This window comes from Podarcis gaigeae (assembly GCF_964106915.1).
Source record: "Podarcis gaigeae genome assembly, chromosome: 3".
Taxonomy (NCBI): Eukaryota; Metazoa; Chordata; class Lepidosauria; order Squamata; family Lacertidae; genus Podarcis; species Podarcis gaigeae.
This window is the reverse complement of record NC_139680.1, coordinates 97,482,132-97,494,361: the sequence shown is the minus strand read 5'-3', so window position 1 is coordinate 97,494,361 and position 12,230 is coordinate 97,482,132. Positions and strand designations below refer to the sequence as shown.

The window sequence follows — 12,230 nt, the reverse complement described above, 5'->3', positions numbered from 1 at the left end:
AAGCTCTCAGCCAGACAGGCTGGTTGTGAGGATCACTTGTGGTAACCTTTAAACATCTCGCCCTAAGCTCCTCAGAGGAAATGTGTGATACAAATGTGCTAAACAAATTGATTCGGGTTACACCTGCAAGCACTGAAGAAGCCTTCAATCCCACAGTGTCGATTTTCTAACTATATTTTTCATAGGTAAGGCATTCTTACCTTGCTGTACACTCTACAGTACATGCCAGCCCACCAACTTGACCAAGCATCAAACCCAATGCATCAAGGGCTATGGTAAAAGTATTAACCCAGCATGGTAACTTCCAATCCCATTCTTCAGGAACAGGGAAGCTGCAGGCCTGCAGTTGTCACTGGACTACCACTCCCATCATACCTGATCATTGGTTATGCTGGCTGGGGCTTTTCTGTGGTGGCTCCCCAATTATGGAATGCTCTCCCCAGAGAGGCTCACCTGGCACCATCACTTCATGTCTTTAGGCTCCAGGTAAAAACATTCCTCTTTACCCAGGCCTATGGCTATTAAATAATCCATGGCTTGAAAAAGTGTGAGGGACAGTCTCTGGGGGGGAGAAGGGTTGGATGGGGGGAGGGGGAAAATAATGAATATGGTATGTTTTGAAATTTTTGATTTGCTGAAATTGTTAATAAAAAATATTTATAAATAAATAAATAAATTGTTTGGGAAGGTAGCCAACTAAGTCATATTAGGAGTTAAGCGACCTCCAAGTATGACTAACATTGCAGTACAATGCTAACTATGTCTACTCAAAAGTAAGTCCCACTGAATTACCTGAGCACAGCCTTAGTCCTTAATGTGCCACAAGACCAGCTGCTGGTTAACCTACAACTGCATTCCCTATGCACAGTGCTTTCTCCCCCCAGGGGGTAACTAGGGGTATGCAGTACCAGCACCTCCTTTTTTGTTGTTAAAAAGTGTGGCCCTTACTGTAACAACTTCATGGTGAATAGCGGCACCTATTTTTCTAGGTTGGCCAAACAAGCCTTTGTATCTCTTCAAAAGAACACCACTTGGCGTCAAAACCTATCTGAGATCCTGGTTAGATACACCCTACCTGAGTTTAATATTCTCAAACTGTGGAGCCCGGACAAAGTTCGGGAATGGATCCTGGAGAGAGACGCTCTGTTAGATATCACAAAAATACAGAACCCAGGGTCCTCCCACTGGTTTCCCCGACTGAAAACAGTCAAAACCTGCGCCAATTACTTGGCGAATATCACCAATCCCACCCTTCGGAGAGCTTTCACCATGGCCCGTTTTCAAACCATTCCTACGGCCTATCTGTCAGGCAGATATGCAAAAATCCCAGTAGAGCAGCGTATATGTCCTTGTCATATGAGAACCAAAGAGGACCTCACACATTACATGTTGTATTGTCCCATCTATTCGGCCTTCAGGGATGCGATGTTACAAACTATTCCCAAATCAATAGTCAACTCTGAGGACCAAGTAAAGTTTTTACTGGTGAACGCTGATCCACGGATTTCTCACGTGGTAGCAGTCTTTGTGGTGAAGGCTATGAAAACTAGAGTATGGTTCCTGGATGAAAAGGTGAGGTCCCTCCCATTGCTCTCCTAACCTGTTGCTATATCTTCTTTCCTGAATGGTGGGGTTTTTTTGGGTAGTTTCCTTGCTGGGACAGCATGGCTTGAATTTTAGCTTATTTTTATAATTTTATTGTTTATCTTTTAATAATGTTTTATGGTATTTTGTGTAAAGGCATGGACCTCACAAATTTAATAAACTTGATCTATTTTTCTAGGTGTGGGGAGGGAAGCACTGCCTTTGCACACTGTAGGCATCATTGCAATACAACATGGTAACTGAGGGAAGTAGTTTGATTGTGTGCGGGTTTTTTAAAAAAAGAAAAACTGCAAGCCCTCCGATTTTTATAAACCACAACAAAAAGCATTATCTAATCCCCTCAGTGCATGACAGAATATGAGCAATTTTAGGAAAGTATGGAAAGAGAATACTATTTATATCTTTCCTGAGCCAAATTAAAACTGGCAAGCCTATGACAGATTCACATAAGTTCACATTCTCAAGCAGTTCCCCCATCCCCTTCATAAACAGAATATAGAAATATGTTCTTCCCATTCCAATGCTATGCACCAGGGACTGCCTATGTTTTACTCTCATTCTTATTTGTTGTCTGTTGAGCACATATAATGGGCGGGAAATACTTCACACTTCTTGTCTCGTTCGTCTTCTCTCATCTCTCACCACAGCTCCAGGAAAATTCCCAAGGCTGCGCAATTGGTCAATTAAATGGCTGAGCTAATCTCCTGGGACCAACTGCTATAGGTTGTTCAGTGGAACAACTAGCTTTCATTTTTGCCACTGTTGTTTTGCCACAGGGTCTTTGCCACTGTTGTTTTGACCATTTATAATTAGTAAACTATTCGTTACCATTGTTGGATGCAATTTATTATTTGCTGACATTTTGCTGGGTTGATTATCTTAATACAGTGGTACCTCGGGTTAAGTACTTAATTTGTTCTGGAGGTCCGTTCTTAACCTGAAACTGTTCTTAACCTGAAGTACCACTTTAGCTAATGGGGCCTCCTGCCGCCACCGTGCAATTTCTGTTTTCATCCTGAAGCAAAGCTCTTAACCCGAGGTACTATTTCTGGGGTGGCGGAGTCTGTAACCTGAAGCGTATGTAACCTAAAGTGTATGTAACCCGAGATACCAACGTATATATATTTCATGTTATGTGAAATGGAGGTTTGTGTTTTATGTTAATTGATTTAAAGTATTTGTTTCTTAACCATTTTCATTCAGGTTCATTCAGATTGAATTCTTGTGGGATGTAGTTTTTGCTGCATGCTTTTTTCATTTCTATGGGTTGCAAACTGCCTTGAGTATAGCAATGCAGAAGGATTAAATTAAATTTAAAATGACACTCGCAACATAAACCCAATTAAAATCTTGTTTGATTTTAAGAGCATAAAAAGATAGTTCTTAATCATTTCAGCTTTCTCTTGAATTGTGTATAGTTTTATGCTCTTTTTAAAAAGCGGGAATTAAGATAAAGAGAATAAATGAATTACCAAACCCTTACCGGCTACAAACTGGGGGTACCCATGTTCTAATGTTCTAACTCCTTGATGCTCAGGAGTCACACATTTCTCTCCTTTCTTTCCCTGACCCCTCTCCCCATTTCACAGCTTTATGCTTGTGTCCATTGCTCTTCAGGTAGCCATTGGACCTTACTGCCTTGGTCAAATTAGTCCAACTGCCTTTGGGCTGTTCAACATGTCCCAAGACACTCACTGCCTCGACACAGTGGGCCACAAAGAACAATATTCCTTTCTATCCTGTTTAAAGTGTTGGTCTGACAGCCCCTTTCCAAAGCAATGCCAACATAACAAGCTCAATTTGCTCTTCTTTGACAAATGATATCACCATATATTATCCCTGGGGTGTAATTGAGACCTTAATTTCTTTCGGCTTAATATAGACTGAGAGGCTTATGTAGGCTGCTCTGCTTTGTCAAGTTTTTTTTTTTAAAAAAAAAGTTAAACGTTGTCAGTTGATGCAGAAATAACACCTTTTCAATAGCAACTCGGAGATAAATCGTCTTTTCTTCCTGCTGCAATAGGGGATTGGGTTGTGGTAAGATTTAAAGTTGTGCTGCATGTACTTTGCTTTAACAGGCCTGAAGGTGTAACTTCTGAAACCAACAAGAAGTTGATACCACCAAACTGGTGGAACGTCCTTTCAAAGAAGGCTCAGCGATCCTGGTACATTAGGGCTGGGCGATATCCGGTTTTCAACATCGCAATATATCACCAGATAAACATTGTGATATAATATATCATAATGCCTGAAATAAGGATGGAGCTATATAGAGGCATCAGTTGGCTTCACGGTTTTTCCCGCATCATGATTTTTGCATAGCACACACACAAACACATCAGGATTCGTGATATATTGCCAGGTCAAAAATTATGAAACTGATGTCACGATATGGACTTCAAACCGGATTTGGATGATATGTTGATATGTTACCCAGCCCTATGGTTCAATGCTTTATTTATTTATTTTTTACAAGGTTACTGATAACTTTTGCGTTCTGCTGGCTGCTTAGGAATGGTTGATTCAGGCAACAAGAAAAGAGAGTCTGGCTTACAAAAAGGATGGTCTGGTTGCCCAAAGCAAAAGCTGTGTGTTCCAGCATCTTCCAAATGTAATGCAACTTGCAATACGGTATTTTCAGACACCACAAAATAATCAAACAAATATGTTATGCCCCCTAAACACACATCGTTTCATAAACTTTGGAGTTGTTTTCTGCATTGGGCTTGGACTATGATAAAGTAGCCCTCACCTGAAGAAATAATAATAATGATCACACTTATATAAAGCAAGTTTCCACTTGTATTGGAATGGGAGATAATTCTATTAACAAGGCCTTCGGGCCAACCCAATGTATTGCCCAGTCTGTGAACATAGTAGTTTTGAAATAGACGGTACTTCACTCGCGATCCATTCCATCTCCTTTTCTGCTTTCTGTTCAAATTTCGAGCTCCACCACTTCTCCTTTCTCAGACTACATGACATTTCTTTCTACTGAGGTGAAGGTTGTGCTTTGTTTTCTGTGCTTCTCCTCCATTACTTTAGATTGGAAGCTAAACATCTTCCTTGCCTAACATCAAGCTTTTCTCTAATTTATTTGGTTAAGCAAACGTTGCTTCGCATCACCAAGTAAATGCCTCATTCAGAAGGCGCTGAATATTTGGAGGATCAACAGACCCTGACTGGTGTCAGAGAGAGAAATCGAAACCCTCCAACATCACAAAAGTTTTCTGTGAGGAAAGAGAACAACCAGAGCAATGAATCAAAGATGTAGTGATGCACAATCACAGAAGGATAGTCCTATAAAGCTAGTGATAAACTCAAGAATCCTACTGGCTCCAGAGGACTGTAAACCTGACAGTACACAAAAAAGAAGAAGCCCATTGCTGTATCAACATAGATGAATATGTGGATCAGATCTGAAAACATTAAGTTTGAGGTGTTGTGAAAAATCAGTCTCTAATGGGTCATGTAGTCATGTAAAGGTTTCGCTCGTTTACTTGCTAGAGCATGCCAGCAAGTCAGATCTGAGTCTGATCATTTTTAGCACAGCTCACTTAATCCCCGCACCCAAAAGTCAGTCAGTTCCCATGATGCATGTGACTCAGCCAAAGGGGCTGGAAGCAGATGCCTGTGCTGGATTTTGTTTCTGGGCAGGGGGAAACAAACAGGCAGCAGTAGCAGATTTGTCCCAGAACTGATCTCAACACACTTATTGAGGACACATTCATGCCATATATTTAAAGCACTAAGACACCACTTTAACCAGTCATGGCTTTCCACCAAGAACTTTGGGAGCTGTCGTTAGTTAAGAGTGCTGACAGCTGCTAGGAGACCCCTATTCCCCTCCCAGAGCTACAACTCCTAGAAGGGTTGACAATCAATCCTTCTTCTGAGGGAACTCTGGGGCATCAAGAATAAGGGGGAAGCCCACAAGCAAGTGAAATGTATACGCTTGGGAATTTAGGATGCTGCCTTATATTGGGTCTGGCCATTTATCCATCTAGCTCAGTGTCCATCTACCGAGGCCAGCAATGGCTCCCCAGGATTCCACCAGCATTCTTTTATAAATATATGAATACGGTACCTATCCGTGTGATGCTGGCACAAACACCCCCTGAGCAAACACTATGCAATAGAATGAAATATCATTATTCCCCCCTATCTCTCTTCACCCCCTCTCCCCTCTCTTCTTCCCCCTACTGTATCATGTCTATGACAGCAGTGTCTCGTACTAAACGCAAATGAGCTGTGAAAAAGACTCTATGAATTGAAAGTGGTATGCTATACAGGCAGCCCCTGTTCACGCACGTTCAATACGTGCATGACTGTGTAGATGCGCATCACGCTGAACTCAGAAGTGACCCAGATGTCATTGAAACGTCACTAAAAGGGAAGAATGGGGGTGTTAGCAGGCTTTTCCCATGGGTTCAACTTCTACACAATTTCACCTGCACATGCATGCCTCGGAACATAAACAGGAGGCTGCCTGAATGTATTTCTTTGCTTCACAAGAAAACCTTTAATAATTTTTTTAAAAAAAAATGAATAAAACTGACCCAAGGAAGCAGGGCTGGGGAGCAGCATTCTCTCCCAGCCCCTAACATGGAGATGCCAGGTACTGAACCTGCGACTTTCTGCGTGCAAAGCAGATGCTCTGCCACTGAGCTACAACCCCTTCCCTTACATACCCACACACCAGGCATCAACATAGTACAGCTGAAAAGACACCCAGCATATGGAATCTAACATGACCCAGAGACACCGCCTCCTACTCACAACTCCAAGCAGCCAAGCAATCACTTGAGCAACGTCAATGTAGCCTGGGAAGGCAGAAATTTCCTTCTCCTGTAGAATTGCCTGTTGAGGGATCCAGAGCTGAAGCCTCAACTAGTCGCTGCTTCTTCCGGTAGTTACTTCTCAAGCAGTCAGAGCCAGGTGTTCCCTTTGCAGCATCTGAGGCAGCCCATCAATGAGGCGAGGTCAAGCCATTGGCCTCAGGTGGCAGTTCTGGCTGCCAAACCCTGCCATTCTGCTGCTTACAGACCTGCCAAGGCTTCACCCACACTGCCACTGCGCCATTGCTCTCACTGTTCCCACAGCACCAGTGCCACTGCCAATGTGTTGCAGTGGCTGCGTGGGCCCAGCTACAGGTGAGGGTGCAGTGGCAGGGCAGGCAGCAGTGGGTGCAATGGCAAGGCCAGGAAGGAAGGAGGGGTGGCATCCAGGCCTTTTGCCTACAACAGCAAAACATCTCAGGCTAGCTCTGGCAGCACGGCAACTCTAGAATTTGTTTCTTAGCAAGGTTCGTCAAGTTTTTCCATGCTGCATTTTTCAAAAAGTTGGTTAATCATTTGCTTTCCTGCCCCTTGGCTTTTGATAGCTGTTGGTTCAATGCTGGATGGGAAACTTTCCATGGTCTTATACTTTCTGAATTGTTAAAATGTGATCTGGAAGAGTGTGTGCGCATGGCTACTGTTTAATTGCAAGCCATCTCTGGCATCTTTTGAACCTAATATTTTAAGACAGATGAAGTGCTTGCTGAAACTGGAGAAGCCATCAAGCAAACATGGGGCAGACAGTGACTTTTTTCAATCAGTTTTGACTATATACTTTTTGCATTCATATGTTACAGTGATAAAGAAAATAAAGCTGCACAAAAATGCTTAATGAATCTGGGGACTAAAGGTCATTATATAAATCTCAGTCTCAACGTTTCACAAGGTATTAGCTTATTGCACCTCCCATTGCCTGTAAAACAAACAAATCTATAAATACTTTTGTGAAGTACTATTGTGAATTGATTGCAATTTCTTGAGAATTTGCAATCAATTAGCGGTTGCAGCCTAGGAAGGCAGAATGACATTTATTTAAGCACATGTGTAGATGGAGAGCAACTAACCAACTTTTGGTTTAAAAAGCCATTTTTCTCCCCACTCAACCGATCTTGGTAAATGATTAGATGGCAAGTGGAAACAAAACTCACCTCATCAACATTCTCAAATGCGTTGATCACATCATACGGCAAACAGGACAGAAGGTCAATGACAAACCATGTCTTCAAGTAATTCATGCGAATCAGTTTTGGGTCAGAGATCACTTCTCCAGCTGGCCCAACAAACGTGGTGTGGAAATTAAGCACAATGTCTACCAGAAAAATGACGTCAACAATGCTGTCTACTACCAGCCAGGCCACATTGTTCTGTTTCGTTTTAAAGGAGACGTTGTAAGGAACCAAAATAGCCGTGTAGAAGGTTAAAATCAGGATGACCCAATCCCAAGTGGTCTTGAAAACACAGTAATGTAAAATGATATGTGGTGGGGTCTTTGGTGCCTCTTGCTTGTACTGAGGGAGGATTTCAGAGCCCAATTGCAGGACCTGCTTGGAAAACAGTAAGAGAAAAAGCCTTTCACTATTAAAAAAACAAAACAGCATGCTTCCCCCCCCCCCAATTATCACATGGGCCATCTTTCCTTAAAATAAAATAAAAAAGGCTCATGATGACTCATAGAGCAATCCTAACGATATCTTTGCCTTCTCCTGAATCAAGCCATTGTTCCATTTAAGCTCTGCATTGTCTTCATGGACTGGCTATGGCTCTCCAGGGGTTTCCAGCAGGAGACAATCCCAGCCCTACCTGAAGATGTTGGGATTGATGCAGAGCAGATGTTCTAGCTTTCTTTCTGGATGTTTTCCCAAGTATCTGTTACAATTGCTCTTGCAGACTTAAGATCAAGTGCTGCTCCTACATTTGTAGGACCATTAGGAGACCAGAAGTATTATGGGCCCCTCAGCATGGTTAGGCTGCACCCAAAACACATCTGACCCCTTTCAAAGTCCCCTTATTCTCTTTTTCTTCTACAACATCTACTGGTTCCCAGTGTGCTGGAATGCACTGGAGCTTAGACATGGGCTCGGCGATATAAAAATAATGAATGCAGTATTTACAGTAACTGGCAAATAATTATACATATCTCATATGTGCAGAACATACTGTATTATTTACCATGAATTCACCAGCTGTCCTGGTTTAAATTTATGTGAAGTCTAATCCGATGCACCAATTTAGCAAGGAATTGTCTAGCAAACAGTATATGGCCTACTTAAAGCAGAAGTAAAATCCTGAACCACAGCAGCATTGCTTTCTATGAAAAAGTTGGCTCTCTGCTTGGACATTTACTTAACATTTTCAGGTGTTAGCAAAGTCAAAGATATGCAGGCATTTATCAATCTTAGGACCTGCTACATTCACATTTGGCAGGTGTGTTCTTATAAGGCGCTCCAAGAGCTGCACCAGTTCAATGCTTCCAAATTCAATGCACCTGTTCAATGCTTCAGGCCCCAGGGTTTAAGGGACAGGATGAAGGATCTCGGGCAGAAGACCTGACTCAGGATAGACCAGGGAATGAGTCTGCCTCCTCCTTGCCACTGCTGCTGCTGCTGCTGCTTGAAGACTTTGTCTCCAAAGGGTATTCTTCTGGCACCATGATATCATAACACTCAGAGGGCACTAGAGGCCCAGTGTGTTTGTGGAGATTATCCCTGCCCCTCCACACCTCAAGGTGACTCATCTTGTGACACTCAGCAGATACTGATGGGACACTAGCTGCAGCAGGTGGAGTTTGTGGCCTCCTATCAATCCCCGTGATTTCCCACCAATTCGCTCCAAGCAAACATCCCACAAATAGACCTCCTATGTCACTGGAATTCACTGGAATTCAGGTGAGCTGTTCCCAAGAGTCGGGCACTATTGATTCAAGTGGGCTGGCAATAATAATCACACGTTACCTCAGCAAGCCGGGAGTGCTTGTGGACGTTCTCTCCTTTCTGTACGCTTGGAGCGAGCTGCTGCAGGACTCCCCGACTGCTGGTGAGTGCACGGGTTAAGCGAGCAAACTTCCCCCAGCCTGAAGGCGATACAAAAAATTGCACAACGGTTATTACAAACAGCCAGCTATATTGTGCAAAGCAATTCTAGGAATATCCTGATTCATCCCCATTGTTCTGTCCCATCAGATTTCCTTGAGAAATAAAAAAAAATCCCTTGCTTTCCAAAAGAGCGACAGTATTTGTCTGTGGTACAAAAAGAAATAAAAAATAGCCCCCTGTATACTTGAGATTACATCTGTGAAGTCTATTAGGGCTTAATTCTGAGTAGACCTGCCTGGGAGTGGGAATTCTAATCTGAAGTAGCCATGGTGAAAATTGAAGCAGGTCAGCCTTTATCCCAGATTAGATAACACTTCTGGCTCAGCTGTGTCTGTAGCAGCACCGGCTCTGTCCACTGCAAGAAATACAGTTCTCAACAGGAAGAAGGAAAAGGTTACCCATCCCTGCTCTAATACATTTACTCTGCTGTGTTCAATAAGAAGGGTTCTCTTTAATGAAGTAACACTGCGATGTATAATGGCTCATTAAAAACAACCAATGGAGTAATCAACCAAGCAGTGATTCTGTGTGACTTCTATTCATTTCACTGAAGTGACAGGAAATAACTATCAGTGTTTGGATGGCATCCAGACCATCACCACTCCTGTCACATTTCATTTCTTATTTGTTCCTCAATGTTTCTATCCTGGTGCTTATGTGGTATTATATTATATTATATTATATTATATTATATTATATTATATTATATTATATTATATTATATTATATTATATTATATTATATTATTATATTAATATGGATTTGGTCCCTCTTCCCTCCAACAATAAGCCAAAATTTGCACAACTGCAGCTATGCCCTCCTCTTACCACCTTTCTCCTCCAACAAATGAGACACAGCATGGTGAAAAGTAGGGTTCCAACCCTCGGATTATATTATGAGTTTGCTGCTTTCCAGGACCATGGATTTAGAAGGATTAGCTCATATGTTTACACAAGGAATATGAGAATTCATTGATGAAGTATGCAGGTGAGGCGCAATGTCAATAATTCTGTATAAACTTGGGTTTATAATGCTTGGGAGGGTATAGCTATCAATGTAGACCTGATGACCATATTTACCTCCAGAAACAGAAGCAGTATGCATCTGTATACCAAAACATGAGTATGGAGCATTCTTGGGTGATTGTATCCAACTGGAGGGCTTCCCATGGGCATCTGGAGGGCCACTGTGAGAACAGAATGCTTTGGTCTGATCCAGCAGGGCTTTTGTAACATTCTTAATACATGGGAAAGGACATGGGACACATATATACTAATTAGACCATGGGTCCATCTAGCTCAGTGTTTCCCAAACTTGGGTCTCCATATGTTTTTGGACTACATCCCTCGCTAGCAAGACCAGTGCTCAGGAATGATGCTAGCTGTAGTCCAAAAGCAGCTGGAGCTCAGTATTGTCTACACTGACTGGCAATGGCTAGCCAGGCTTTTAGGCAAGAATCTCTCCCAGACACCAGGAGTTAAACCTGAGATGTTCTTCATGCCAAGGAGATGCTTTACCATTGAGCTACAGAAATTAAGTGTGTGGGGGGCTGGGGTCAAGAAGAGGGTAGGCACAAAAGTTCCATGCATCCCAGAACATAGCACTGTTTGCAGCCATGTAGTGAAAGATATTACATACAGAGAGAGACTAGGAGTTTACTGTGAATGAATGATAGCAGATCACAGAGTATGGTGTAGACTACATCTTCTCTTTGCATGATTGCACTGGAATAACTCACTTAATATTAGTCTTATTGCAGGTTTAAATTGTGTGAAAATTGCTCTGTCTGCATGGAGAGGAACTCCCATTAGCAGCTTGCCATGTAGAACATAGTTGTATTTTCAGCTAGCTACAAGGTGATTCCTTGTGTTTATGCAAAGATTAATTGGAGGAATGAACAACTGCCACGATAACTAAGGCTTGCTGACTTTGACACTGAAGGTGCAATCCTGTGCATGTCTACTCAGAAGTAAGTCATTAAGTCCAATGGGACTTACTTCTAGATCAGTGTGCTTGGACATGCAACCTAAATGCATGCATGTTGTGGATAAACTGTATTAACCACTGGTGCTGTCCGTGGTGCTGAACCTACTGGCTTGCTTTACGGGCCTTTGTGTGATGATGAGGCAACAGGCCATATCGCTTTTAATTTGTTCTAGATTCATACAAACAAGCAGCAGCTTTTTGAAAGAGAAGGGGGGCTTTTTGCTCAAATGGCATGGCTTCAAACACAAGACAACACTAGCAATGAGAGCTCCCATTCTAAAAAAAACATCGTCTAAGTGCTTTATCTCACTACAGTCCCTGTATAGCACTGCCTGGTTTTAGATAAGAGAAAGGCTGGAATATTATAGAAGAAATAAGAGGATAAGAGTTCTCATCATGCATGTAAAATAGCAAGAATGAAGAGAAGTGAACCGGAGGGAAGGCTAAAATCAGTAACATCTATAATGGAACAAGGACTGAGAATGTCCCCTCGCACCCTAGAATGCAGGAATCCATGTTTACATTCTCTTAATCTTATTACAACACATCACTACAGAAGCCCGAGGAGAGGCATGGCTGTCTCCCATACACAGAAAATAGACAAGGACTGATTATTCTCATTAGTCAGCGAAGGCAAATGAAAGTGCGCAGACTTAAGACTATAGCACAGAATGCCAATAGCAGGCGAAACAGTTCATTATTTTTAGCA

General features: G+C 42.3%; 1 protein-coding gene across 5 annotated transcripts in view; it reads right to left on the bottom strand.

Annotated features, from left to right (window-relative positions):
* Nucleotides 1-12,230, bottom strand: part of KCNH1 (potassium voltage-gated channel subfamily H member 1) — a 218,021-nt gene that overhangs the window by 162,236 nt on the left and 43,555 nt on the right. For 3 of the 5 annotated variants that reach the window (XM_083733194.1, XM_083733197.1, XM_083733195.1), the window contains exons 5-6: nucleotides 9,395-9,513; nucleotides 7,592-7,987 (exon numbers count right to left, since the gene is read on the bottom strand). In XM_083733194.1, coding sequence (XP_083589320.1) covers nucleotides 7,592-7,987; nucleotides 9,395-9,513 — 515 coding nt within the window. The remainder of the gene's footprint in view (nucleotides 1-7,591; nucleotides 7,988-9,394; nucleotides 9,514-12,230) is intronic. The other 2 variants (XM_083733198.1, XM_083733196.1) reach the window with 1 other exon arrangement.